Source organism: Cryptomeria japonica, chromosome 2 (assembly GCF_030272615.1).
Source record: "Cryptomeria japonica chromosome 2, Sugi_1.0, whole genome shotgun sequence".
Lineage (NCBI taxonomy): Eukaryota > Viridiplantae > Streptophyta > Pinopsida > Cupressales > Cupressaceae > Cryptomeria > Cryptomeria japonica.
In genome coordinates this window covers 251,677,685-251,704,784 of record NC_081406.1, presented here as the reverse complement: position 1 = coordinate 251,704,784, position 27,100 = coordinate 251,677,685, and the positions used below count along the sequence as shown (strand labels likewise).

Genomic DNA, 27,100 nt, shown 5'->3' with positions numbered 1-27,100 from the left:
GAATCTCTTTTCTCAAGTTGACAATGAGAATTAACCATAGTTTAACTATCAAAACCTTTCAATACATCCAAATCATGCTAGATCATCATATTCCATTCTCATTACAAGGTGGTACATGTTACAAGTGCAGTTGTCGTTGCACCAAAAGATTGACTTGTTAATACCCAATACAACCACTAGACTTATAGAATCCATAGGAGGCGGTTGAGTCATGTCACAAACCCAAGCATTGCACTGCATAGCACAAGGAGACCAAGGGCGCACACATTGCAACAATCCCCCCTAGAGCAAGTGAGGGGTTTGAACCTGTGACCAAGCTCTGATACCACTTGTTACAAGTGTGATTGTTATTACACCAAAAGATCGACCTGTTAATGTCAGATACAACCACTAGACATAGAATCCACATGAGGCAGTTAAGCCATGTCACAAACCCAAGGGCACACACCTTACAACAGTACATCCAAATAACACATGCCTTGTTTATCCTCTTATATGAGTATTGAAATAGCATTTAATTAAGTACAAAAAAATTATTCACTTGCAATAAAATTCAATTAAGATATAATAATTCTACTTAACAAATAAATTTACTTACCCATGGCACATATCAAAAGAGCCTAGTTGGGGGACTTATGTCTTGTCTCAACCCAACATTCTAGCATGATTACATCAAACATTTACTCATCCAACCAAGAAAAATATTAAACAAAGACACATAAAAAGGGTTTAGTTAGGGGAATTAAATCTTTACACAAAGTTTTCTATGATCGTGCAAAGAATTCTACTTCTATCAAGAGTCATACATAATTATAAATAATCCTTTACTCAAACAAGGACATTCAAATGCAAAACTCACATAAAAGACATTCAATAGTTGAATAGCATTGTAAGCAAAACATTCAACATACAATATATTCACTTACTCATGTGTTTAACATTATGAATACCTGATTAGAACACCATAATTTAAAATTTATATAAATCTCTAGAATAAATAATGTAATTGGGGTCTCTAAGCCTCACCAACATAATGTTCCTACAATGCACATGTCATTCTACATACTATGCAGTGAGAGAGATGCCTAGTTTTGGGAATTAACACTGTGAGGTTTGCTAACTAGACAAAATACACATTTCATTGTATATAAATCTCCAATTACAATACAACAATTTTAAGCTTCGCTGACATTCATTTTCTAATTATGATTACTACCATTGATACTCGTATGATTTCACTTATCTTTGGATTTTACTTAATGCAATTTGATACTCTACTTAATTTCACACATGAATTAAAAGTTAAGAATGAAATTGTGGTACTTATAAATCTTACTCATCATACATACACGATCAACTCATATAGAAAATGCACTCAAATAAATCCAAGACACAATGCACCCTTGAGCAAGCATTTCCATTTACCACACAAGTATAACTACCAACACTAAATGGAGACCAAGGCACAATTATTTACATGAAACACCTCAAATTGATGTACAAGGAGAGGGGAAATATCATTTCAAACATAATAAGGCACAAACACAATCTCTACCATAGTTCTACTCCTTTTTCACATTAGGCATATAAATGTATTTTCATCACAAAAAAACAATGCCCCACACAATAATATGATGCAAGAAAGTGGTCAATGTCAACCTTAGGAGAATATCAACCAAAGTCGTCACTTTAATCCTATTGAGTGTGGAAAGGCCTCGAAGGAATGCCTCCTCCACAAACATAAGACATGGGTTGGTATACTCAAGCCTCTAGAATTCCACTCTAAGACACACAAGGCAAGAAGTCCTACAACTATCTTGTTGCAATAAGAACTTGAGAATAAACGCATCAAGAACACCACAACCAAATATTCTAGTGTTGCAACATGAGCTTTGACATCAAATGTAATGCCCTATTTGAATCACCAAGGCAAAACCTAACAAAACAACTTTTTTTGAAACACAACCCCACACAAAACATACAATGCAACATGCCACACTTACTCGACAACATGCTGTGTCATGAGGAACACTTTGGCATAGAGGCAATGACAACAATAACAATCTCTACATTGCATAAGCAAGGAGGCACTAGCCGAAGACTCATAATCATTAGACAAGTTCACCATGATAAACACCAAAGAGATGAGAATACCTTGACAACAATTAGGTACTAACTAACAATTATGTTCTCTCACAAAAACACATAAGGATAGGATAAGGGAAACATCATCCTCCAATTCACATCAAACACACATAAAAAAAAACTTAATAACATACTCAAAAATCAACACTAAAGAAGGAATACCTAGGAAACAACGTTGCTCAACTAGAATGACAACTTTACTAATTTTCAAGAGGATGAGTAGGATGAGAGTGCAATCACCTTAGTCCACTCAATAATAGCTCAAAAATAACTCAAAGTCCATCCTACACCATAGGTTACTAAACTATAAGGTACAAACTCTCCACCAAATTCAAGGATGACAAGTCACTTCCAAGGAGTTATGTGCTTCCAAAGGCAAGGAGATGTCCTAGTTCCCAATATGAGACACACATCAACATACTAGTGTCTTGTAAAGGCACTAGAGACCAAGGGACCAACTTTCATACACAAGGCCACCCTAGGAAATTATCAACAAAGGTTTATTGGTGATGACACTGCAAAATTGAGTAGTTTGAGGGCACTAGCACCCAATCAGGACATCGCACCTATATGGGACACTAGTTCACAAAAAGGACACTGGCACCCAGACATTGTAGTCTCATTCTAGCACTTGAGTCCTCTGCAAGTGATGTAGTCCAAATAGGGCAATGTAGTCATGACATGATACTAGGGTATAGACCAATGAGCAATTTCAAGAAAGGGTAGAATCTCTAGGACAAGCTAAACAACTCGAACTATCCTAAGACAACCCTCAACAAACATAAAACCCTAGAACAAAAAAAACACAAGGTCAAATGGAGAATTCTATCTCTTAAGCACATAACATTGATACATGAAGGAGAAAGTAGGGAGATGCATTAAGAATTTCCTGATGCTCCTATATGTTTCCCTAAGAAAATCGATACAATGGAAATAAGAAACAACACTAAATGACTCTTATAACACAATATAAGAGAGTCTAATTTAGCCCAAAACCTTCACAAGATCCTTGGAAAGAATGTATAGGACAAGTGCAAGGACATAACAAGTACACAACATCTCCCAAGATGAATCCAAGACTCATTATGTTCATTTTAGAGCCAAATTGAAGGATTCTTATGTCTATTTTGTCCAAGTGCATGAAAAAAAAAATTTAAATGAAAGCATGTAAATTGGGTGGTAACAACATAGATACAAGTAAAAACATTTATATTAATGGTACCACTTATGTAGCACATTTACAATCCATCCAATAAGAAGGCCCGAAAAACATTGCAACAACATGATAATAGGACTCAAATATCCTCAATTACACTTTTTACATTTGAATAACATTAAGTAAATAAAGTAAATGCAATAATGAGAGTCCAAGGAGAAAACCCACTCCACAAACCTTGAACCTCTAGTCCTTGATGGTGATTTTTGTTCCACCCTACAATGTGGAATCAAAATATCCAGTTCCACTATGCTAGGAGATTTTAACAAGCCCAAATAGACACTCATGTGACACATAGGGACAAGGTATACACTCATGCCAATCATAGAGTAAATATAGCATCCAAGTATGCAACAAAACCACATTCTTAAAATAATTAAAAGAGATGGTCTTACTCCACCTCCAAATGAAGTAACTCTAAGAGAGAAGAAAAAGTAGATCCATTGCAATGGTCTTACATACCCACCACACGGAGTACCAATATACTCCTCACAAGAGACTAGGTAAGCTACTAATACATAAAGGTAGGTCCTTCAATGATCACAAGAGGTGAAACACCACTTCATATACGAGTAGTTCAAGGATAGAAAACCAAATCATGAATAATTATTACATTAGATTCTTATAACATAATTTCAATTGGTTTAGTTCTTCATTTCACAAAGGAAACATTTGATTTTGTATTAAAATTCATTACAATCGTACATTTAGTACCAACACAACATATATATCAAACTAGGAATGGTTAGGCATTACAAGAATCGTAGATCCAAAGCAAGAGGATAATTAAGGATTAGAAAAAGAAATATACAAGAGAAAAAGTACATGTCATTTGTTTTGTTAGTTAGACAAGTTGGTGCAAGATAAGGTCAAAGATTCAAAAGGGAAAGGAGAAAGAAGATAAGAAGGTTGTAATATGTATATCTACTCATCAAGACAACATTTATTGGCACATAATGTAGAGCATCAAAAGAATAATTAAAATGATTGTACATAGATTCATAAACATTCGGTTAAAATAACCACTAGAAATATTGGAAGTGGTACCTAGATTAGATTAAGATAACATAAAAAATAGAAAAAGATCATGTGTTGTTATAGGTGTAAAGGTTAAATAAGAGATTGGTTAAGAACATGTGATATTCAAAAAACAAAAATTACTTATAAAAATATCATATTACACTTTCTATTAGAAGTTGTAAATGGGCAATGACAGTGATTATGTTACAACCCCAAAAAATGATTATATAAGAAAATATCAACCTACTTTCAATTGTACTTCAAATTAAGTCATAATTGGATCAAAAATAAATGCTAATGTTTTAAAATTATAAAACAAAGTAATCAAATCAATGTGACCAAACCAATAAAATTTGCTAAGATATTTTTAAAATTTGTAACATCCAGTTTTGTAAATGCCCTAGTTTTGCCGTAAAATTAAATTTCCAAGGAAGTAGGAGATGGAATAGGGTTACATGCCAACTTAGATCATCCACTTTGAGATCCTACAAGCATGTTAGATAATCATTGAAAACATAATCTCTCAAATCTTTTGTTACATAGATCTAGTTACTAGGATGGAGGAACATTAAATTGATTATAAGATAGGAATAACTTAATGATGGATCTCAACCATAGGGAAGCTAAGATAAAGAGTATGTTAGGGTGCATGAATGTTCCGCTACCCTAAACTCAAGAGTGTATATTTAATCCATCTTAGCCTCGTGGGACTATTCGATCACCACCAAGAAGTGGCGTGTCTAGTGAGGATTCGTGTAGTCATTCCCCTCACCGTCCTTCCTTTATCTTCTCTTATGATCTAAATTCCTTAATCTCGTGGCCAATCATGATAGGGATGTTGGCACGACTATCGTAGGGTGTCCCAAGAATCCTTCCCTCCTAAGCCCAAGGGCAACACTCCTTATGCCCCCTTTGCCTCACAAGACCATTGAGTCACGACCATGAAGGTACTTAGGAGAGGACCTCATTGTTGTTCATTGATGCTCTGTTCTGATTGTTTATAACTGATCTGCAGATGTAATTCTTCTTGGTTTATTCAAAATATAAGTATTTAAATTTCTGATATGCTGCTTTAGTCTATCGTGCCTTTATATCTGCATTGAACTCAGATATTTGAATGATATTCCATGAATTCCCCTTCTAATGTCCACCGAAGACTACTTTATATATCCCCCAACATGCCTCTTTCCAACGGTCACCTCCCCCTTGATTAGGTCAGCCAAAATTAATATAATCGTTATTTATTTATTTTTAGCCTATCTCCAAGGGGAGCGCTGCTTATAATATGTCCTAACATCGCTATTGGAGTCAACCCTAAAGCAAAATAGATTTAATTTCATTTAAACACCAACAGGTCGGCTCATTTCCTTTGCAATTATATTTTATTTTTATTTTATTATCATTTTTCCTTTGCTTCAGGTCGGCCCGATTTGCTAAAGCGTGGGTTAAGTGGCTATTTAAGAATGTGATACGAAGTATAAGATCCTAATCTCAAATTGGGCATTAGAAAATGATTTCAAAATATAATAAATATTATTAAGTATACTTTCAAAAATTGGTTAAGAAGGAAAAACCAATTGAATTGAAATATGTTATTATCCTATTACAAACAGGTACTAATAGTTTAGAAATATTCCTCTTTAAAAAATTATATTGTAACCCTACCTTTTGAGTTATTTGTGAGTATATTTCATATCAAGGCACCTTGATACAACTCATACTGCAATTTTCAACATTATTTATGTACGTTAATGTTTGGTTATTAATGTTACAAATAATTTAGATTAGTCGGGTCTTAACTCCATCTTTGTTTAACTACATAAAACACTAGCTATCATATCAAGACTTGGAAAGGGAGAAAAAAGAAGAATATAAAATATGGATGGAATTTTCAATATTAAGTTATACCTTCACATTTACTACGACATGCAATTGTAGATGCAACAATTTTAAACATTGAACATGGAGTTCAATGAAATGATAATTAAGCGCATCTAATATTTCCACCCTGTAAATGAATTTCTTTTCCACTGCAAATATGACTTGAGCGATACCCAATAAGGACGGAATTTTCAGTATTAAGTTAAACCTTCATATTTACCTTCACATGTAATTATAGATCCAACAATTTTAAACATTGAACATGGAGTTCAATGAAAAGTTAATTAAGCACATCTAAGATTTCCACCCTGTAGGTGAATTTCTTTTCCACTGCAAATATGACTTGGGTGATAACCATTTAACTAACATAAACCGCTGTAAGGATATTTCCCAAAAATACCACGCATTTACACCCTAAAAAGAATTTGAAAAGAAAAATCAACATTAACAAAATCACAACTAAAGTGAATCATGTGATACAGAGAAATATCAATTCCATGGAGGTAGCCCTCGATTAACTACCACAGAGCAGAGATCCCTAACCAAGAAAAGCATCTTCGACTCCGCACAATCTTTGTATACACTCACTTAATCACCAGAAAACCTATGAATAATCACTGGAAGACCTCAAAACACCATACTTCATCCTCATATAAACTTAAGAATCACTGGAATACCTTTTAATAATTACATAAATTGAAACTTTGTTTTAGCTTTCTGTCTTTTTGTAAAGAAATAATCACTAAGATTCATTCCAAACAAAAATCTGTTGCAAGTAAATGAGAAATCAGCCAACGTCAAGGTGTGACATGTTACCCAAGCCTTAAAGCAGTCATGAATAAAAAGCTGACAATTTTCACAAGTACAATTTTTCTGATTATCGATCTCACAGTGTACTCGTTAGTACATGCAATGCGTCTGCAATCATGTGGTTTCCTTGTGATGTAAATTTTGACTACAGATGCCATTGATTGAGAAGACCCCAGGATTGACTGCTTCAATTTACAAGAAATACTAAATTATAACTTCAGTGACGAATGCAACACTCTTTCACTTGGGGATAATCCTACGTTTAATGGTAGTGAAATGACCATATATGCAAATTGCTCCTTTCTTAAATCATCTGCCCCCAAGACTCAATCTTGTTATAATTGAAGAAAAAAGGGCTAACCATGCCATGTTTAGATACCTGTAGTAATAACCATGTAGGATATGCAAATCACTCAGCTCCTCTTCATCTCCATTTCCTGGCATATTGAGAAAACTTGAATGCCCTCATAATTGTTGAATCCTCTATACTTCATCAGTTGAAACAGCCTACAAGTAGAGCTTAATAAGTTCGTCACTGACTGCAGATGGTGTCAACACACCCAAGTCTGTGAACAAGAGAGTAAGATACTGTGGCGGAGTATAATCTCTTGCAGAAGAGTCCGTTTCTACTGATGGAGGAACAGAATCTCCAAAATTAATTGAGCGCATAGCAGGGGACATGTCTGTTTGATCAAGAGGATAAAGACGTGCAAACTGCAGTTCAACCACATCAACAATATGAAGAATTAGAAACTTTGAAATTTTCATTAAAGACAACCAACATCCGACTCATCACCTCAGGAACACATTCAAAAATTTCATCTCGAGACACTAATGTAGTTCTTGCATCAAGTATGAGATCAGTTCATAACTTAATAATAATATTAAAACAGATTAACCATTATCATTGGCAACATAATTTAATCCACAAATGCAGTTATTTGATCAAGAAAAAGAGAGGAAAACCTGCATCCAAAAATGACAGGCAAAAGCATATGTTCTCTTGCAGTAATCTGTAATCTTCACAATTTTTTCCAAGTCAAAGTGCATTGCATATAACCAGAATATTGTTGTAACCGTCAGAGAAGTTAGCCCTCAATAAGCTATTCGATGGTCTATAAGAGGCACCCTATCCTTTCATTATGTATTTGCAAATTATCTTTGTTTGTATGTTAGGGTTAAGGTGCCATGTACCCAGTAAATCTTGTGACATGACTCCAACATCCTTGAAAAGTGTCCTCGGGCACTTAGGGTGTATTGGGAAAATATTTTGTAATATTTATTTTTACTATTATCTATAATACAATCATAAAGGGTGATGGGTTCCACTAGCAGCAGTAAAGGTGGGTTGTGAACACAATTTTTTAATATTATTTTCCCCACATGCAGACGCCTAGAATGGAAATAATTAATGACTTAGAGGGGAGAAATGAGTGACCTTTGGGTTTCTCCAAGTGCCCTTGGAAGAGGCAACAGGTGTCTCTTGGTATTCCATCATTTAATACATTCAATGTAATGTTTATCTTGCAAAATTGGGTGCCCAAGTTTAGGGGAAAGTATTGGAGCCAAAACCAGTGTTCTTTCAAGTTCCATGCAGGTAACCCAAGAGTTGTGATCGTTTGGAATAAATAGCCTTCTTTGGACACCTTGTTTGGTGGTTTTGGAGCTCGTCATTCTATAAATACAGCTCTGGATGTAGAATTTATGAAGAACAGTTAAATGTAGAGTTATTCTGCAGGAACGAAGGATAGGTGAGAGGCATAAGGAGGTTGTTCATAGGTACATAGGTGCTGCTATGTTGGAGGCAAAGAGGATAATGGAAATGAATGTATTGTAATGACATTTATTGTTGATAATGCATACTTGACCTCTCTTCTTGGTGGATTTTTTCCCGGCAAGGGTTTCTCAATGTAAATCCTGTGTTATGTTGTGTTTTTATGTTTCTGATTTGTGCCTTGTTGCTCTTATCTTATGGTGATGATATTCTTTATTTATCGATGTTATAAGTTCATATAAGATAGGTTTATTAAGCATGATATGTAGGCTGATTATTTGGCATCATTAAGGAGGAGGATCTAAGCATGGTTTTCCATATTAAGGAAACTTAATTTTCAAATTTGCATTAGTTTCAGATATTCATGTCGTAGTTGTCCAAGTCTTGTATCTCATCCTTTGATTGGTTTATTGGATAGAGATTTATCTTCACAACCTTTGGTATTGAATGTGTATATTTCCTGATTCTGTGCATAAAAACAGTTATATTGATAACAAAAGTTCCCCTTGCAACCAAAAGAAAATTTAAGAGCTCCAAAACTCTGATGCAAAATTATTGCCACAATCGCAATCCCCACCAAAGAATATGCACAGCCACGTGCAATCAACTACAAATAAGTGGTGGCTCCTGGAGTGACATTGTGGCATATCCATCTCCAACAAAAAATTCTATATTAGAACCTTCACAGGCCATCTAAATTCTCATGCTTCAGATGGGAGCAATAAGATTGGATCAGGCAACAGTGCACATATTGGCAACAATTCAGGCAGGGATTCCTCTTCAACATTCCAGGAATCTGAACACGTTCTTAAAATTTGTATGGCTACTAAGGTGAGCATGAAGATTATCTGCTGGATCATGCAATCATTTGCAAATTCATAACATTATGGCTCAAATTATTCTAACTATACGAGTTGATTTCAACACAAACATACAAAGGGAAATTGCACTACCCCTTGACCCTGTCTTGGGGGCACTGCCCCCAAATTACCCCCGTTAAATAATTTGGGGGCAAAATTGTGCCAATAAAAGTGAGGAAAATTTAACCTCCAAATTTGATTAAGCTCCATCTAACAACATTATTTAAAATTTAAAAGGCAACGATATTAAATTATTAACATAAGTCTTGACTATGTGATAATTCATAATATCGTTGCCATATTTCATGTTTGATTATATGATATATTTAAAACTTAAAAAGGGAACGATATAAATATTTCATCACTTACAATATTATATTCATATATTTAAAAGGGAAGGATATACGATACATGCGATAAAAACAATTATTTTCGGCAATAATTGTTTAAGCAAAGCAATCAAATTTTCAGCAAATCCAACAAGTGCTGGCATATTGACAATGAATTTTCAATTATAAATGCATATTGAGTATTGACAATGAATTCTGAATTATGAATGTATATTGAGTATTGAAATGAATTTTGAACACAAATGTGGTATTTTAAGGTTCTATAATGTACATATAGCTGCTTTATCCATGTTTTCATATGAATATAATGTATATATACATGCTTTATCTATTTTTCATATGAAAATTTAAATTTTCCCGTATATTTTAAATTTTCCCTATATTTTATATATTCGTCCCCTTTGCCGTCCCCCGGCCTTCCCCAAAATGGGCCAAAAAATTTGTCATCCCAAAAACTCATCCCATCGTCCCCTGTCGTCCCCATCCCAAAAACTCAGGGTAACATAGCATTTTTTACTTGGGTCTCTTACCAAAGTTACCATTAGCCAAAACAAAAGGTCTCCCTTGCCACGTGCAGTTGAAAGTTGAAACTCAACTGGTATTTTAAACTTGAGTATTTATATTCTACTATTTATGATTCTATTGCCTCTTCAAGGGAGGGTAACAAGGGAGGTGGGGCTGTTTCAACATCAAATGGAGAGAGGATATGTAAAAAGAGAAATTTTAAGGAAATGTTGTATGAATTTTAGACGAGTACAAAAGCAAAATGGTCGTCTACAAATTATTTTTCAAACTAAAGTCCCACAGCCAACATAGGCAACAGAATGGGGGTAAGCAAGATATAATTTTCTATGGATAGAAAGTTCAATGGAGGAAATCATTTTATTTTGTTCTATTGCTTAATATTTTTTGTCTTGGCACAATAATTTTGCCAAGCTCAGACCACTGCAGCCTCTTTGACTATTAGTTCCTCTGAGGGCATTATCATATATAGCAATAAGTGACAACAAATAAGGACCAGGAATGACCATCATGCTGTTCTAAAATTAACGTAACATAACGTAATCTAAATCAATATATTTTTACGAGTAAAAATATTTAATATTTAGTTAGAAAATAATTGTTATGGTTAGGCATTTAAAATGGGTACCTTAGGTGATTGAATCAGGTTTATCATGTATGGTTAGATATTTAGGATAGGTACCTTAGTTGATTGAACTAGTTATATCATTTATGGGTAGAAATTTAGGATAGGTATTGTTGTGTTGCAAACACACACGCCCCATTGCAAATGGGGACCCCCACTTTTTCACTTGCTAGTTTAGGTGGTTTTGCTTAGTTTTGTTTTAGCTTGGCAATAGTTTTAATCTTTTAGCCTTTGAGAGGGGATAGCAATGTCTTGTCAGTCCAACATAAGGCGAGTGTTGAGCGACCCTTGAAATGACTTAGAGTGCAACGTCTTGTCTTTAGTGGTATGATTAAAACATTGGTCGAAGTCCAGGAGTGAACGTCCAATGTTGTCAAAGTTGTCAATGTTGACAAGAAGTTGTCAAGGAAAAATAATGGAAATCCAACATCCAGATAAGGAAAATTCCTTGTCAAGGTCAGATTCTCCGACCTTGCCATGACAGAAATTTGAGAAATTCATTCTTCACAAGTGGTATGGATTAAAATCATGAAAAATGTAAGAAAATGACAAGGAAAAATGAGGAGTTTCAAGTTGGGCGAGGGTTCTTATCAATGAATTTCAAATTGAAATCTTTGCACAAACCATTGGGCCCTTGAGTTCTTTCATAGCAATAATTTTTGCCCAGCAATAGGGTTCTTGAGTTCTTGCACTGGCCAAATCTCTGCCCAGCACTTAGGTGCCTTGTTCTTTCACACCCTTGAATCCCGCCCAAGCAATGAGTACGTTGTTCCTTCACATATGGAATTTTGGCCCAACGCTTAAGTTCTTGAGCACATTGACCCTTGGAATTCTCGCCTAGGAAGAGTATAAGGTGAGGTAGCAACTTAGCATAAAGTGGAAACATGAAGAAATGAAATGAAAGATAATCCTGAATTTGAAGAGAGTGAATGAGATATTTCTAAGGAAAGAATGGAAAATTCATGAAGAATAGAGGGCAAAATCGTGTGGAAATTCAATTGACAATAATGGAGTTGAGGGTTGTGAAAGGAAAAGTTGTCAAAGAAAAGTTGAAACTGAAGAAGCGGAAGTAAAAGATTTCCAAATTGACATCAGAAATTCCAAGGTTGAGATACGGAATTCCAAAGTTGACATAGGTAATCCATATTTCAAATTAAGATTGTGAAACAACACCTCAAATTTCTGATCATTTGTTCTTACACAAGTCAAAGTTCCCATGAGTTGTTCTTTCACACCTAAATTTTCCGCCCTAAAAGTTCCTTACACTCTCAAGAGCATTGAATGTTTTGTAAATTCACAAGTGGAATTTCCGCCTTAAAGTTGTTTCACAAGGGAAAATTTTGATCCAAAGTTCTTACACATCCCTAATTTCTGCCTTGGAATGAATGAACTCAAAATTTTGTTCAAGAGTACAAGAACAACCTAAAATTCCAAACTAAAATCCAAATGAGGGGCACAATCCCACCTAGAAGTGCAGACATAAGTTGAATTTCAATTGGAAATGAAGGCTTGAGGTGTGAATTCCAAGGTGAGCACCTCACCTTATATATATAACATTCAATTGCAATTCAAACAAGGACAACCAGCTTGGATAAAAGAAAGAAATTTGGAATTTTAAGGTACAACATGCAAAATGAAGCTAGCCAACCTGATAAGGGTGAAGAATTTTACAAATTGCAAACAAAATTCTTGCATAGGTCGACCTTCATCAAGAATTGTAACTCCAAATGAGAGGTGCATATATTTATGGATAACAAGGCTTCATTTCTACAATTCAAAAAACACGTTCAAAACAAATCAAGGAGCAGATCCATCATAGCAGGTTTATGACTGAATTTATGCATTGAAGCCAAACCTAAGGAACATAGATAAAGTGAGAATTTCAATCAGAATGAAGCAAAACCAGACCTAGAGGCAGGTAAGTTGAAGGGAATTTTTCAACGAAAATCAGGCCCAAGTCCTAAAGGAGGCGAATTCAATCAGATCACAAGGCAAATTTAGTGACAACCAAATCAATTTCAGCGGATATGAGGGCAAATCAGACTTGAACTCATGTATTTCCAGACCTGAAACATCATTTCCAGAATTTTCAAGCACCAATGTTTCAAGATTTGAGACATCATATCCATAAAAATATAAAGATTAAGGGTTGTTTCCAGATTTTGAAGGGTTTTATGAAGCATTTCTGTGAATTGCTAAAGTTATTATTGATGTTTCACAAACATTCTGAGGACTGATTCCATAAGAATTAGGAATGCAAGGAGTTAAATTTTCATTGTCATAATCCTCTTGCATTTCACTTAAAGGTTTTAGAGATAACATAAGATTTTTATTCATTATCATGATCCAAGGTATTTGCTATCTTTTCAGGTATGATTGAAAGGAATCAAGACTGTGAAAGAGGATTCAACCACATGAAAAAGAAATAGCTCAAGGTGTTCAAGTTCAACGGAAGCACATGGAACAAAGAAACGGACTTCACAATGCAAGGAAGCATGTGGAACAAGGAGAAGGACTTTGCAACATGAGAAAGATATCAAGACATTCAAGAGGATCACAAGGAAGATTCTACAACGACCTTCACAAGATCAAAAGAAGGAACTCAACAATGCATAGAGGATCAACATCGAGGACAAGCTCACCAAAACATGAAGTAGATCGATTACTATGAAGATCAAGGTGAACTATGGACAAGGACTTGACAAGGTTAATGCAAGACAACATCAACAAGCACAAGACATTACAACATGAAGAGCATTACAACGTGGAGGATTGCTCGACTATGGCAAGATGATATGCATGCCTAGATATCCAAGGAGAAGATAACAAAGGATTTCAAAATGTGTAATGAGGCCCAAGGACAAGGAAATTGCAAAGAAGATAGTTCCAGAAGAGTTAAACAACGTTAGAAATGTTGAGTATCAAGAGATAATGCTAAGGAGATGTACATGCTGAGGTGGCATCCACTCATCATCAACCAATCAAATAATGACAAGTTAGCATGTCCAAACTCATCGAACCTGACTCATCAAAAAGTGGACATGTGGATGCATTGAATGAAGTGTCATCATCTACTTGTAAATTGTGCCATTGAGGCTATATTATTTGTCATTGGTCCTTTTCCTCAAAAGGATATGTATTCAAAGCAATATAATTTTCTCATTGGTCGACATTAAATGTAAGGTGGTGGTGGTTGTAACTACCCCACTTTAGGGTTTCATAGAATTATCTTGGCAGTTGATTTAGAATCAATCTGAGCTCTTCATTTGTAATTGGGAAGTCTATATAAGGCTTGCTCTTCTCATTTATATAGAATAGTTACGTTATAAGTTGTTAGAAGTAGTATTAGGAAGAGGCGATCAGAGATTGTTGCCAAGACAATGCTGGAATAATTACATGATTTTCAGTAAAGATATGGTGGATCTTTGGTATTGTTTCAACATTTTGCATGGTTTCTACAACTCAAGTTTTAGTTGAAGTTCATTGATTGTAATGAAGAAATATGATGATATTCAATGGAATTCGGATTCATACCATTTGCAGTTTGTTGATTGCAAATTGCAGTTTATGGTTAGTCTAAACCTGATTTAGCAATAGTTTGATTGTGGATGTTCATTTGGATTGTGTCAGTATTCAGTATTTGAGTGAATGTTTTACAATATGAAAACCCTTCATTAGCTTTAGAGATTGCATTAGTTTTGTGTAGTTGTTTCCACATGATGAAGCAAAGCTTGATTTATGCAATCCATTTATCTAAGCACTATCCATTATCTTCATTGACCTTAGATTTTTAGATTATATTTTTCTAACCCTTATCCTTTTGTCTTTTATTTTAAGTTCAAGTTAGCTTGACAGTCCAATTCCAGCAAAGCGTAAATCCCTTTGTGTAAACAGCAAATCACATCATTCATTGAGTCTATCCATTGTAAAGTCGCATTGCTTGCATTGTAAACCTTGGGGTTGCCTTATTTGATCACACTGTTTAGCATTTGAAGTTTCCTTGTTCAAGAGAGGATGGAGTGCTCAATATTTTATTCTGTGTTGGCGAGTGTCACAAAACACATATCAACATAATCGGCATTAGAGGGAGGGTTGAACGCATGAACGCTGGATCGACAATAGAATTACCACAATTAAGAAGGACAGAGGCATGTTCATGTTCAAATCTACTGCAAGCTGGAACCAATATTAGCTTTCAAAAGCTAAATTTGGAAAATGGAAGAACTGTTTTATGTTAAAAAAAAAAAAAAAAAAGTGAAATCCCCCAAAAAATCAAAAAGTTGAAGATCCAAAAAAGAAAAAGAAGGGATTTCTCAATGGATGGGCAATAGTTTCATGTTTCTTGTTGTCAAGATAATCATCAAATTGATATTCGTCAGCTTTGGTGGGCTTTGAATGCACAATTACACCATTTGCAATAACAAGAAAATGTACAATCCACAATACGACTGAAAATGATGAAATGCATCGCTTGACCTTCTTGTCAAGAATGGAGTTAGCATTCCAAGGAAAGATCTTCTTTTGGGGTATACGCAAACTAATGATACTTGAAGAAGCCGATGATTTCAAAGTTCCAAAAAGTATGACGCATTCACAAGATTCAAATGGAGGATTGAGAACCAGTTAAGTCTTGATAATGAATTATGCCTGGAAAACATATTGCTACCTTGTTGGTGCAAGATTCATAACACACCCCATTCAGAATTTATATGTTCATTGTGTGAAGAAGCCATCAACCAAGTCAAGTGCTAGTTTGGATTACCAAAGTCATCAAATGAGTGCATTACGAACAAAATTTGGACAGCATGCCTAGAAGCTAAGAAGTATAAAAGACCAATAGAAGAGCGTATTGTTGCATCATTCGGCAAAGAAAGAAGTGAGTCACAAAAGAATAACATGATTGAGCCTGATGATCAAGGTATTATAGTAGAAAACAACTTTTAAGCATTGTGTCAAAAGAAGAATGTATTGAAGTGGAAGTCAAGGAAATAATTGAAGATATTTAAGCAAGCAAAATATTGGCAAGTGATGAACAATGTTTGAAGACATTAGAGCTACAAATCGTGGGTACTAATGAATAGAATCAAGAATCAAAAATGGAGAACATGACAAAAGGAATAAGTGATGCAAAGGGTTGTCAAGATTCATCATTATTTGATGTCTTACCAACAAGAGAAGAAGGAAGTGACTCCAATGATCTCAAGAGGAAGCAATCCTTGATGAACATCCGGTTGAGCAACAAGAGAAAGATTCAAATGAAGAATTGCAAGCTGTTCCAAGAGGAGTATCAATCAACAATCCGCTTTCAGACGAAGAAATTTATGAGGATGACCAGTCTTCAATCATGCAAATTGTATGAGGAACAATTGAAGATATTTGAAGATCAATATATCAAAGAGGCCCTAGTTTTAAGGATATGCTTATAGAGCCACACAACGATGCATGGTTTATGCAAAATGAGGAGCAAGTTGTCAAATGGAGGCAAAGCATAAAGAACAATTCAAATTGGCACTAAATTTGTTGCCAAAGATGTTGTCAATATGAGTTCTTGTTGTCATTGATGTCAAACTTGTTGATCTGGATGTGTAACTCGATAGCATTCTTTGGTCTAGATGTGGTGCAGTGTAATACGATAGTAGTGGGTTAGCTTTGTGATCATGCGGATGTGTGAAATCTATTTGTGGATGCTTCAAAAGGTTTATATAGATGCATCATGAAGTTTATGAAGCTTTGGTGTTGATTTTTGGGATCCGTAGTTGATGTTTAGTCATGTGTGACTGTTCCAGTGTCAGCGTACAGGAATGGATTGCCTTCCTATGTCTACTAGTATTTTGTTGATGTGGCTTGATTGTTCGATGTTCTGGATATTTGGTGATGTTATCTTGGGCATCCTCTTGTGTCATTGGTGGTCTGCATCATAATTGGTGTCAATTGTATTGGCATACCTTAACCGCTTTATCTTTTGCACCTGACCTATAATGTTTTGGTCTATGCAGTGGTGTGCGGATTTTTGGGCGATGTTTTAGGATGGATAGGAAGGTGTGACGCCTCACACAACTCATTTTTCTTTCCACAATACATTGGAGATTGTTTTGGGGCCAACTGTTTTGTGTTTGCACATTACATCTAATTAGGCCGACCTAATTGATGTTGCAAAGGATGGAATCATTGTGGGAACATATAGTCAACTAGTGTGGGTTGTGCTAAGCAATTGTGAAGCAAAACAGAGGTTCGAAAGTATAATAGAGCAGTAATGAACACAACTTCTGGGGTTTTAAACAGTGAACTGTGATCAAAAGTTTTGTGTCTTGCCCTGAAGAGCTGATATTCAGTGTTTGCAAGTCCCTATTGTATCTTGCCCTAATTGCAAGTCATTTCAAGGCAGTGAGCTCCTTGGCCGTTGGCCTAAACATTGTAACTTGACAATAATATAGTGAAATAGTTCTCATTGTGGTTTTTCCTCATTTTGGTTTTCCATGTCAAAATCTTGGTGTTCATGTGTGGTTGCTTTTGTGGTTTCAGTTATTTACTTTCATGCATATGGTAAAAGGAAGGAATGTTAAGTAAAAGGTTCAATCTGATTAAGTTTTAGCATATATCGATTCACCCCTCCTCCCCACTCCTCGACACCGGTAGTGTTCAACAAAAGATGCATATCATGGATGCAAGTGGAATATTACATCATCAACATCGACTTCTTGATGCGTTGGTGAACAACACACAAGAACGTCCATTCAAGGACGAAGCACGCCAAGTTGCTTCTTTCTTTACCACTAGTTTTAAAGATTATCCCTTTGATTATGGAGATTTAGAAAAAAAACTCGACTATGGATAAATCACAGACCAAATGAATTGCCACAATTGTTGATATTGCATGAAGTTCTGATGGAATATAAGAGTTGCATAGCGAAAGGTAAATTCTCTGAATTTAAAGACAAATTTGCAAAACTTCAAACCATGACTTTTGCCTTGTTAGTGTTCAACAAAAGATGCATCAAGAACAAATGGGTGAGAATTTACATGTCATGGATGCAAGAGGAATATTGCGTCAACATCAACTTCCTGATGTGTTGGTGAACGACACAAGAATGTCCAATCAAGGATGAAGCACGCCAAATTGTTTCTTTCTTTACTACTAGTTTTAACGATTGTCCATTTGATTATGGTGATTTAGAAAAAAACAACTAGGCTATGGATAAATCACAAACCAAATGAATTGTCACAATTGTTGATATTGCATGAAGCTCTAATGGAATATAAGAGTTGCATAGCGAAAGGTTACTTCTCTAAATTTATAGAAAAATTTGCAAAACTTCAAACCATGACTTTTGCCTTGTTAGTGTTCAACAAAAGATGCATCAAGAACAAATGGGTGAGAATTTGCATGTCATGGATGCAAGTGGAATATTACATCATCAACATTGACTTCTTGATGCATTGTAATGTCCCCTATTAGGATAACTTGTGAATTTGGGATAATTGTCTTGCAAAATCAATTGCAAGAGACTTCGTGTGTGTGTGTGTGTCCAACCAAAATTCTACTCCAAGAGAAGATCCAGCTATTGTTGTGTTTGATCAATCAAGAGTGGCACCCCTCCCAATAGAACAAGCTCATCAACCATACATAAAGATGGTAAATAGCTGTACCATTTAATTTTGCAAAATTTATCTTTGAACATTTATTTACCATGGTTTAAGAAGAGCCACTATGTAAATATCAATTATTTTCATTTCCTTGGAATTCTTATCATCGTGACGATAAATCATGGAGTGTGATTTGAAACATTGGTGATAAAAATTTACATACACAATCAAATCCAGAAGCAATAAATGAATTTCAGCATGGATTGTAAAAATTTGATAGCATTAATCATGTCTTTTTATTTTTATTTTTCATATTTGGCATTTTGGATGTTTGTTTGTTACAGTATGGTGTCTAGCAAAGATTCATCTATGACAAAAGATCCATCTCTTATGATTGATCAATTGAGAATAGAACCCATCCCAATAGAACAAGCTCCTCTTGCACTTGCTCAATCTAGTACACCAAACCTTCCAATAGAAGAAGATGCATCATTCATAAATGCATTTGAGAATGTAAAGTGGAAGGAACGATATATGAAAGAACGCAACCTCAACAATCAAATAATCAGTAATAATTTTACACCTCATCTATACCAAACCATGGTATACAATTATCCTACTTTTACTCATCAAAAATTTCCTTTAACTATAAAACTTAATATAATTCATAGAGAACTGCTATCTCTTTTTTTTAATTGAACTTTTTGAATGTTTATTTGCCAAAATATGGTGTCGAAGAAAACTTCCATTCTGAGAGAAGATCCAGCTATTATTTTGTTGAATCAATCAGAGGCAGCACCCCTCCCAAGTGAAAAAGCTCCTATTCTGCTTGCTCAATCAATCACACTAGACCTCCCAATAGAAGATGTGCTAAATCAATCGATAGACACACGCACCCAAAAGTCTCCATACCAAAAGATGGTATATGATCATCCTACTTTTACTGATCAAAATTTATCTTTGATATTAAACTTAATATAATTCATAGAGAGCAGTTATCTCTTTCTTTTCTATTTAACTTTTTGAATGTTTATTTTCAAGAGTATGATGTCCGAAAGAGATTCTACGCCTAGAGAAGATCCAGCTATTGTTTTGTTCAATCAATCAGAAACAGCACCCCTCCTAAGAGAAAAAGCTCCTATTGGACTTGCGCAATCAACCGCACAACACCGCCCAATATAAGATGTGCTAAATCAGTTGATAGACACACACACCCAAAACCCTCCATCTCTTATACAAGTTGCACTCAGAAAGAAAGTTTGTGGTCATGCAGGAAATTGCAAGTACAAGGTACCGACTCCACCTGGCTCCATAGGTCTGAGTGTACCTAATTAACCCGATGGAAATGGAGGAGATGGTTCTATGGCCCTAATGTCATCCCTAGCCTTGCTCGTTTGTGAGCGTCGTCAATCTTTTGTCTACCATGTCAAACCGCCAAGTAGACCGCTATTTCAACGTTGGTATGCAGGTCATGTCTCTGTTCTGTTTAAGTTGAGTTTTGTGTGTTATGCGTTTTGTGACTTAATTTATTCTTCTAGTGTTGTTTTATGTGAATTGTGTTTATAAATTAAATGGGGATAAATTATTATGGGTACCTTTTTATGGTTAAATTAATAATGCAAGCATGCTTGGTTGATTGATTTAAATTATTGTTTAAAAGTCATCATATAGTGGGTTTATTTTTATGCCTTGTATATTTTTTTTTAAAAAGGGATTAAATTGCATGTTGACTTTGGTGTGAGAGCGAATTGTATTTTTAATGAAAAATATAAATTTTTTAAAAATGAGATTTTCAATTTTTATAAAAAAATGAATTTATGCCCTAAAATAGATTTTTGAGGAAAATGACTTTATAATTTGGAATTTTTTTTAAAAGAGGGAATCTTTCCCATTCTGGAGAAATTCTTCCTCTCTGCTGGTGATTGGGGTTTTCGTGAAAGCTCTGGCATTTAAGGAGAATTGGAGCTCTTCTCAAATTTCTTCCCCTAGAAAGCTATGGAAGGTTGGAATTCTAAAACCTCTATTAGTTTATTTGTGTTTGTTTGTCAGCTGTTGTGTTTCTAGTTTTCTCTCTGTTTGGGAAGAAAGAAAGATGGGAAATCTGATTTTCATGTCTTATGTTGATCTTTCCTGTCTGTTTGGTTTGTGCTATGTGAATTTGGAAAAGGGGGGGTTTAATTTGCCCAATTCAAGGAGCAAAGGAAATGGGGGTTGCTGTTTTTCCAGCTTGTCTTGTAAAAATTTAAAAAAAAATTGTGGTTTGAAAAGCCAAATAGAAAGCAAGATTTTAAATTTTATTGACCCAAAGAAGACAATTCAATTGGATGATTTTGTTGTTTTAATACAACTCTTTGTTTGTTTTTTTAAAAATATCTCTGTTTGTAATCACAGAAAAAGAAAAAAGAAAAAAGAGTTTAAAAAAAAACATTTATTAAAAAATACCTCTCTGAAATTTTCACAGAGAGAATGTATGTTAAAAAAAATGAAAGTTCGTGGGGGGGGAGGGTCGTGGAGCCCAAATCCTACAACATGGGGAGAGGGCACCACAACCATGGTGATTCTCAACCCACCGTGGTGGGAAGAGGGCACCACCACAGTCATGTAGGGGGGGCGGGAAGGGGGGAAGACCCCTTCCACCACGCTATGGGATGAGGGGGGCAGGGGTAAACCCCTCCCCAACATGGGAGAAAACCATGCTGCCCCCGTATGCAGATTCGCAGGTATTTTGTGGTCCTCACAGTTTAAAAAGAATGTTATTTTGGTGGGATATTTTTGATAGTTCAATTATGTATATATATATATATATTGGTTTATTGTAAGTTTAATATGAGGTTGGGTGGAATTTTGGATTGTTAAGAGGATTATCAGATTTCAATTTTAGTATATATATATATATATATATGTGTGTGTGTGTGTGTGTGTGTGTGTGTGTGTGTGTGTGTGTGTGTGTGTAATATGTATTTTGAATTTAGCAATATGAAGTAAATGTTAAGATTGATTGGATATAATCATAAATTATTTTGTGAAAATAAAGTTTATATTGATAGCCATCAATTACGTTTAGTCGATATAATTTTTAATTGAAAAGGTTTATTTTGATTTAGATAATGATCTTAGTTTTTAAATGTATTCAATAATTATTTTCATTAATTAGATATTGGAATTTGTTTATAGCCAAATTGGCTTTAATTGGAAAAAAATTATATTTGTTTTTGAACGATGGCTTATTTAGTCTACGAGATGTTTTATAGGGTGTATGGTTTTTTAAAATTGAGCATTGTGCTCGTCTATTTGGGTGTATGTTCACTTGGACTCTTTTTATGCGTTATTCTCTATTGTGGATTTTCTTATCATGAAAGAGTCAGTTATTGAAACAGCTGCAATTAGATAACATTAGCTTTTAATTATATTTTGAGTAATCGCTATGATTCCTTAACATGGATGTGTTTAGAGTGCAAGTGTACCCTTTGAGTATTTACTCTGGGTGGTGGTTTTGGTGTTGATTTGAAAGAGTTATTCTCGTATGATGTTGGCATGTTGTTGAATGTAAGTTGATCATGCAAGTTGATTTGGTTAAGTTTTGATTGTGGCCGTACTTGTTTTATTTTGGTGGTGGTCTTGTTTTGTGAATAGACCAGTTGTTCGTTTCATGCCCCCAATCCGTTTAACCTTGGTAGAAGGTTTGTATAACCAAGTTGTTTCTTCAATTTTGTTTTGAACTCCCTATGTCGGTTGGCTTTTGTGTTTTGCCTTGGAGTTCCTTGGAGGTTGTGTAGTGTCATAAAGAAGAGTGGCTTCTAAGTGGGGCCTGAGGCCCAAAGTGGCAGCCAGGATAAACTGGGGTTGGGTTTCAAACATTAATCAAGATTAATTGTGCCCCGCACATGGTTGAGTGCTAGTGCAGACTCAGGATGCAATGGGAAGGCCTGGAATGGCAAACCAACTACCTTGTCTTCACAAAAGGTTTGTTGGGTCTGCATGAGTCGTGGATGGAGGTTAGAATTTCGAGAGAGGCTACCAGGATAACCCAGGATGGGGGTCGGGGCCTATGGAGGCCTGCCAGGATAACCCATACTAGCTATGCGATGACACTTTTCCCTTGTGTTCACTAGTGTGTAATCATTTGTTGGTGTTACTTGGAGCACTCTTGTGAGAGTCATATTTGTATGCTTATGCTTTGTGTGAGTACCTAATGTACATGTTATACCATGTGATGCTTTGTTGTGGCTTGCTTGAGGGCCTTATTACTATCTCCTAGCACGGAGGGGTGGTTCCTCTTTGGGCCACATGGTCGGGTGGTAGTGCCACTTTCCATTGGGTATTTTGTTTGTGCCTTCTTGTGAGAGTTTAGCTTTGCAGATGCTCCAGATGTATCTCTTGGTGTCACTTCATTCCATTGTACCAGTTGGATCCTTCTTATTCTTCTTGGATCATATTTGTATATCTTGGACCTTTATGTGGTCGGTTGTATCATATGTTATATGTATGTCATCATGGTAGTTGTAATATTATGTAATCATTATAAAAATTTTATGAGACTTGATGTATTAAGTGCAATAGTAATACTAGGTTATCCTTGCAATGTAAAAGAAATGTATTATGATGTGAGTTAGATGTTAGGATTTCTATCTTTAATTATATCATTGTTGTAATGTAATTGAATGTGTTAACATGAAAGAAGTATAGTAATGTTATTGTTATCTCATGCAAGGTATGAAAACAATCATTGTTTAATGTAACTAATTTCCTAATGGTTAAATATAATTCTTAAGTGGTTGATTGATTTTAAGTGAAAATTAGTTTAATTAAGTAATTCACATTGGGAAACCCTTTAGGAGTTTGAGTTAAGTCTTTTGCATGTGCAACTTCTATTGTAATGTTTATTTTTTACGTTTGTGTTCTGTATTGTTTAAAAATATATATTTTGCACTCTTTTTGAGTGTTTGTAGTTGTATCCTTTAGGGTTTCTTGGTGGGGCATTACAGAGGACAAGCCCACTAAAACATGAAGAAGGATTACTATGACGATCAAGGTAAACTATGGACAAGGATAAGACAAGATTAATGCAAGACGACATCAACAAGGACAAGACATTACAACATGAAGAGCATTAAAATGTGGAGGATTGCTCGACTACGGCAAGATCATATGCATGCCTAGATATCCAAGGAGAAGATAACAAAGGATTTCAAAAATGTGTAATGAAGCCCAGGGGCAAGAAAATTGCAAGGAAGATAGTTCCAGAAGAGATAATCAAAGTTAGAAATGTTGAGTATCAAGAGATATTGCTGAGGAGATGTACATGATGAGGTGGCATCGACTCATCATCAACCAATCGAATATTGTCAAGTCAGCATGTCCAGATTCATCAAACCTGACTCATCAACAAGTGGACATGTGGATGCATTGAATTAAGTGTCGTCATCTACTTGTAAATTGTGCCATTGAGGCTATATTATTTGTCATTGGTCCTTTTCCTCAAAAGGATACGTGGTGGTTGTTGTAACTTGTAACTACCCCACTTTAGGGTTTCATAGAATTATCTTGACCGTTGATTGAGAATCAATCTAAGCCCTTCATTTGTAATTGGGAAGTCTATATAAGGCTCGCTTTTTTCATTTGTTTGAAGTAGTATTAGGAAGAGGAGAACAGAGATTGTTACCATGACTATAATGCAATAAATACATGATTTTCATTGAAGTTATGGTGCATCTTTGTGTATTGTTTCAACATTTTACATTGTGTAGTTTTAATTGAAGTTCATTGATTGTAATGGAGAAATACGATGATATTCTATGGATTTCCAATTCATACCATTTGTAGTTTGTTGATTGCAAATTGCAATGTATGGTTAGTTTGAAACTAATTTAGCAGTAGTTCGATCATGGATGTTCCTTTGGATTGCCCAAATATTCAATATTTGTGTGAATGTTTTACAATATGAAAATCTTTCGTTGCCTTTGGAGATTGCATCAGTTTTTTGTAGTTGTTTCCACATGGCAACAAAGCTTGATTTATGGAGTCCATTTATCTAAGCACTATCCATTATCTTCACTAACCTTAGTTTCTCATATTAGATTTTTCTAACCCTTATCCTTTTGTCTTTTATTTGATGTTTAAGTTAGTTTGACATTCCATTTCCAGCAAAGCGTTAAGTCCCTTAGTGTAAACAGCAAATCACATCATTCACTAAGTCTATATATCGTAAAGTCGCATTGTTTGCATTGTTAACCTTGGGATTACCTTATTTGATCACATTGTTTTGAGGTTTCCTTGTTCAAGAGAGGATAGAATACTTGATATTTAATTCTGTGTTGGCGAGTGTCACAACACATATCAACAGGTATCTTAGTTGATCGAATCAACTTTATGATTTTATCACTTATGGTTAGAAATTTAGGATAGGTACCTTAGTTAATTGTATTAATTTTAAAGTTAGGCAGTTTGATAGGTACCCTAGTTGATAAGAATAAAGACCAGCTTGAGGCCTGTCAAGAATGCTCTTAAATGGTCATTAGACATAACATGTTCTAAATCAATATATTTTATGAGTCAATTATTTAATATTTAGTTAAAAATAAATTGTTATGGTTAGGTATATAAAATGGGTACCTTGGGTGGCTGAATCAGTTTTAGCATGTGTGGTTAGAAATTTAGGATAGGAATCTTAGATGACTGAAACATTTTTGGTTAGAAATGTATGATTAGTACCTTAGTTAATTCTATTAATTTTATGGTTAGACACTTTGATATTTGTTAATAATATTAATACCCAGCTTAAGGTCTGTCAAGTGCTTAAATGGGCATTAATCTCATGGGACAAGGCAGTCATGATTTTGGGGATTTGTAGATCCAATTGGACAGACTTGAGAAGAATCTATATGGCAGGTAGTCTTGGACTTGTCCCATTAAACATCTGCTGAATTCTCTATATTGTCTATTCAGTCGTTCAATATTCCCAACTCTTTGTGTCTTCATTTCTCCTCTATTGCTATATGTGGTTCCTTTTCTTCTCCCCAAAAATGAATGTGGTTAAGGATTTTGTCTACAAAAAATATTGTGTAGAAAACTCAGGTGTTCCCAGTACCTTTTACCCAGATATACTGGTGACCATATTTAAATGTTATATAGCTATGCCCTTAATGATATACCACCAGTGATGGAGCTATAAACAAGGACTCCTTGAAACCCTGCTGAAATTCCCTTCAAGGGTTTTTTTGAAAATCATTAACACAGTTCATTACATATCAACCAAAAATTTGAAATCCAGTGAATATAATTACCGACCCTTCTGCCAAGCTTGTATCAACCAAGGAGTTTTAAAAGGAATGAAAATAAAATTTAAATAGATTGAAATCCACCCAATTTTACCAAATAGGTCAAAATGCAGATGGTACCTTAAAGATAACCCACACCCAACCAGGGCTAGTGATCTGTATCACAATATTTTGATTGAGGTAGGGCTTGGATGTTTTCATGGATGGTCAAGCAGAGGCACTCTCTAAATGGAAGATCTTAATCCACACCAATTCTTAAGGCATCCCTACAATCACTGTGGAAACCAGCTCAAATCTTGAAAACAAATATAAATTCAAATAGGGTGTTGGAGCTGTTGGAATTTTCAATTTTCTAGGGAGGTCCTTAGGGTTTTTCTGCTGTCTTTTGTTAAAACCCTAAACTCTTTGAGTTTTGGCACTTCGTATATTATTGTTGCTGCTTTTCTAATTTCACATTGATTGGTTTATCCAGTGTAACCACTTAAGTGCTCTAGTTAATGCCCTTGAGAGTCATGGTTTTACCAGTCCCTTGTCTTATTCACCGAAGTGTGCCCATGTTCATTGTTTGTTTTCTTAAAGCTTCTTGATCATAGACATTTTATTAACTTTTGCAGTGCTTGTACTAGTAAAATATGTTATCTACCTCCACGATGGCAACCAATTTATAGGTGGAACCAAGATTTTAACACCCTATGAGTCATTTTCATAGCCACAACTTTGTATGCATCTGTTCCACTACTACCTGGCTAGAGTGTAACCTGAGGAAATTCAAGTTGCTAATCTAGTTCTATGCAGTAGTATATCTGCAGTTGCTGTACATTTCTTTTAGTTGCTAAGGTAAAATAATACAATAAGAATGTAAAATACCCTTAGCCCTCATAACAGCTCCAAAAAACCCTGCTTTGGAGGCAGAAAACCGTAAATAAGTGGTCTGCCAGTCATTTGTTTGCCCCTTCTAGGCAAGAAGTTTATTAAGAAATCTGCGTTTGGAAATTTTTTCCTCTGCTGCAATCAATGTAGATTCTGCCACTCCCTT

At 35.1% G+C, this 27,100-nt stretch overlaps 1 protein-coding gene across 1 annotated transcript in view; it reads right to left on the bottom strand.

The window, feature by feature from the left end:
- Positions 1–6,683: 6,683 nt before the first annotated feature.
- LOC131044665 (uncharacterized) overlaps positions 6,684–27,100 on the bottom strand; it is a 71,131-nt gene continuing 50,714 nt past the window's right edge. Inside the window, exon 5 of the mRNA XM_057978035.2 lies at positions 6,684–7,786. Within this exon, the coding sequence (XP_057834018.2) occupies positions 7,580–7,786 (207 nt within the window). The 3' untranslated portion in view covers positions 6,684–7,579. The remainder of the gene's footprint in view (positions 7,787–27,100) is intronic.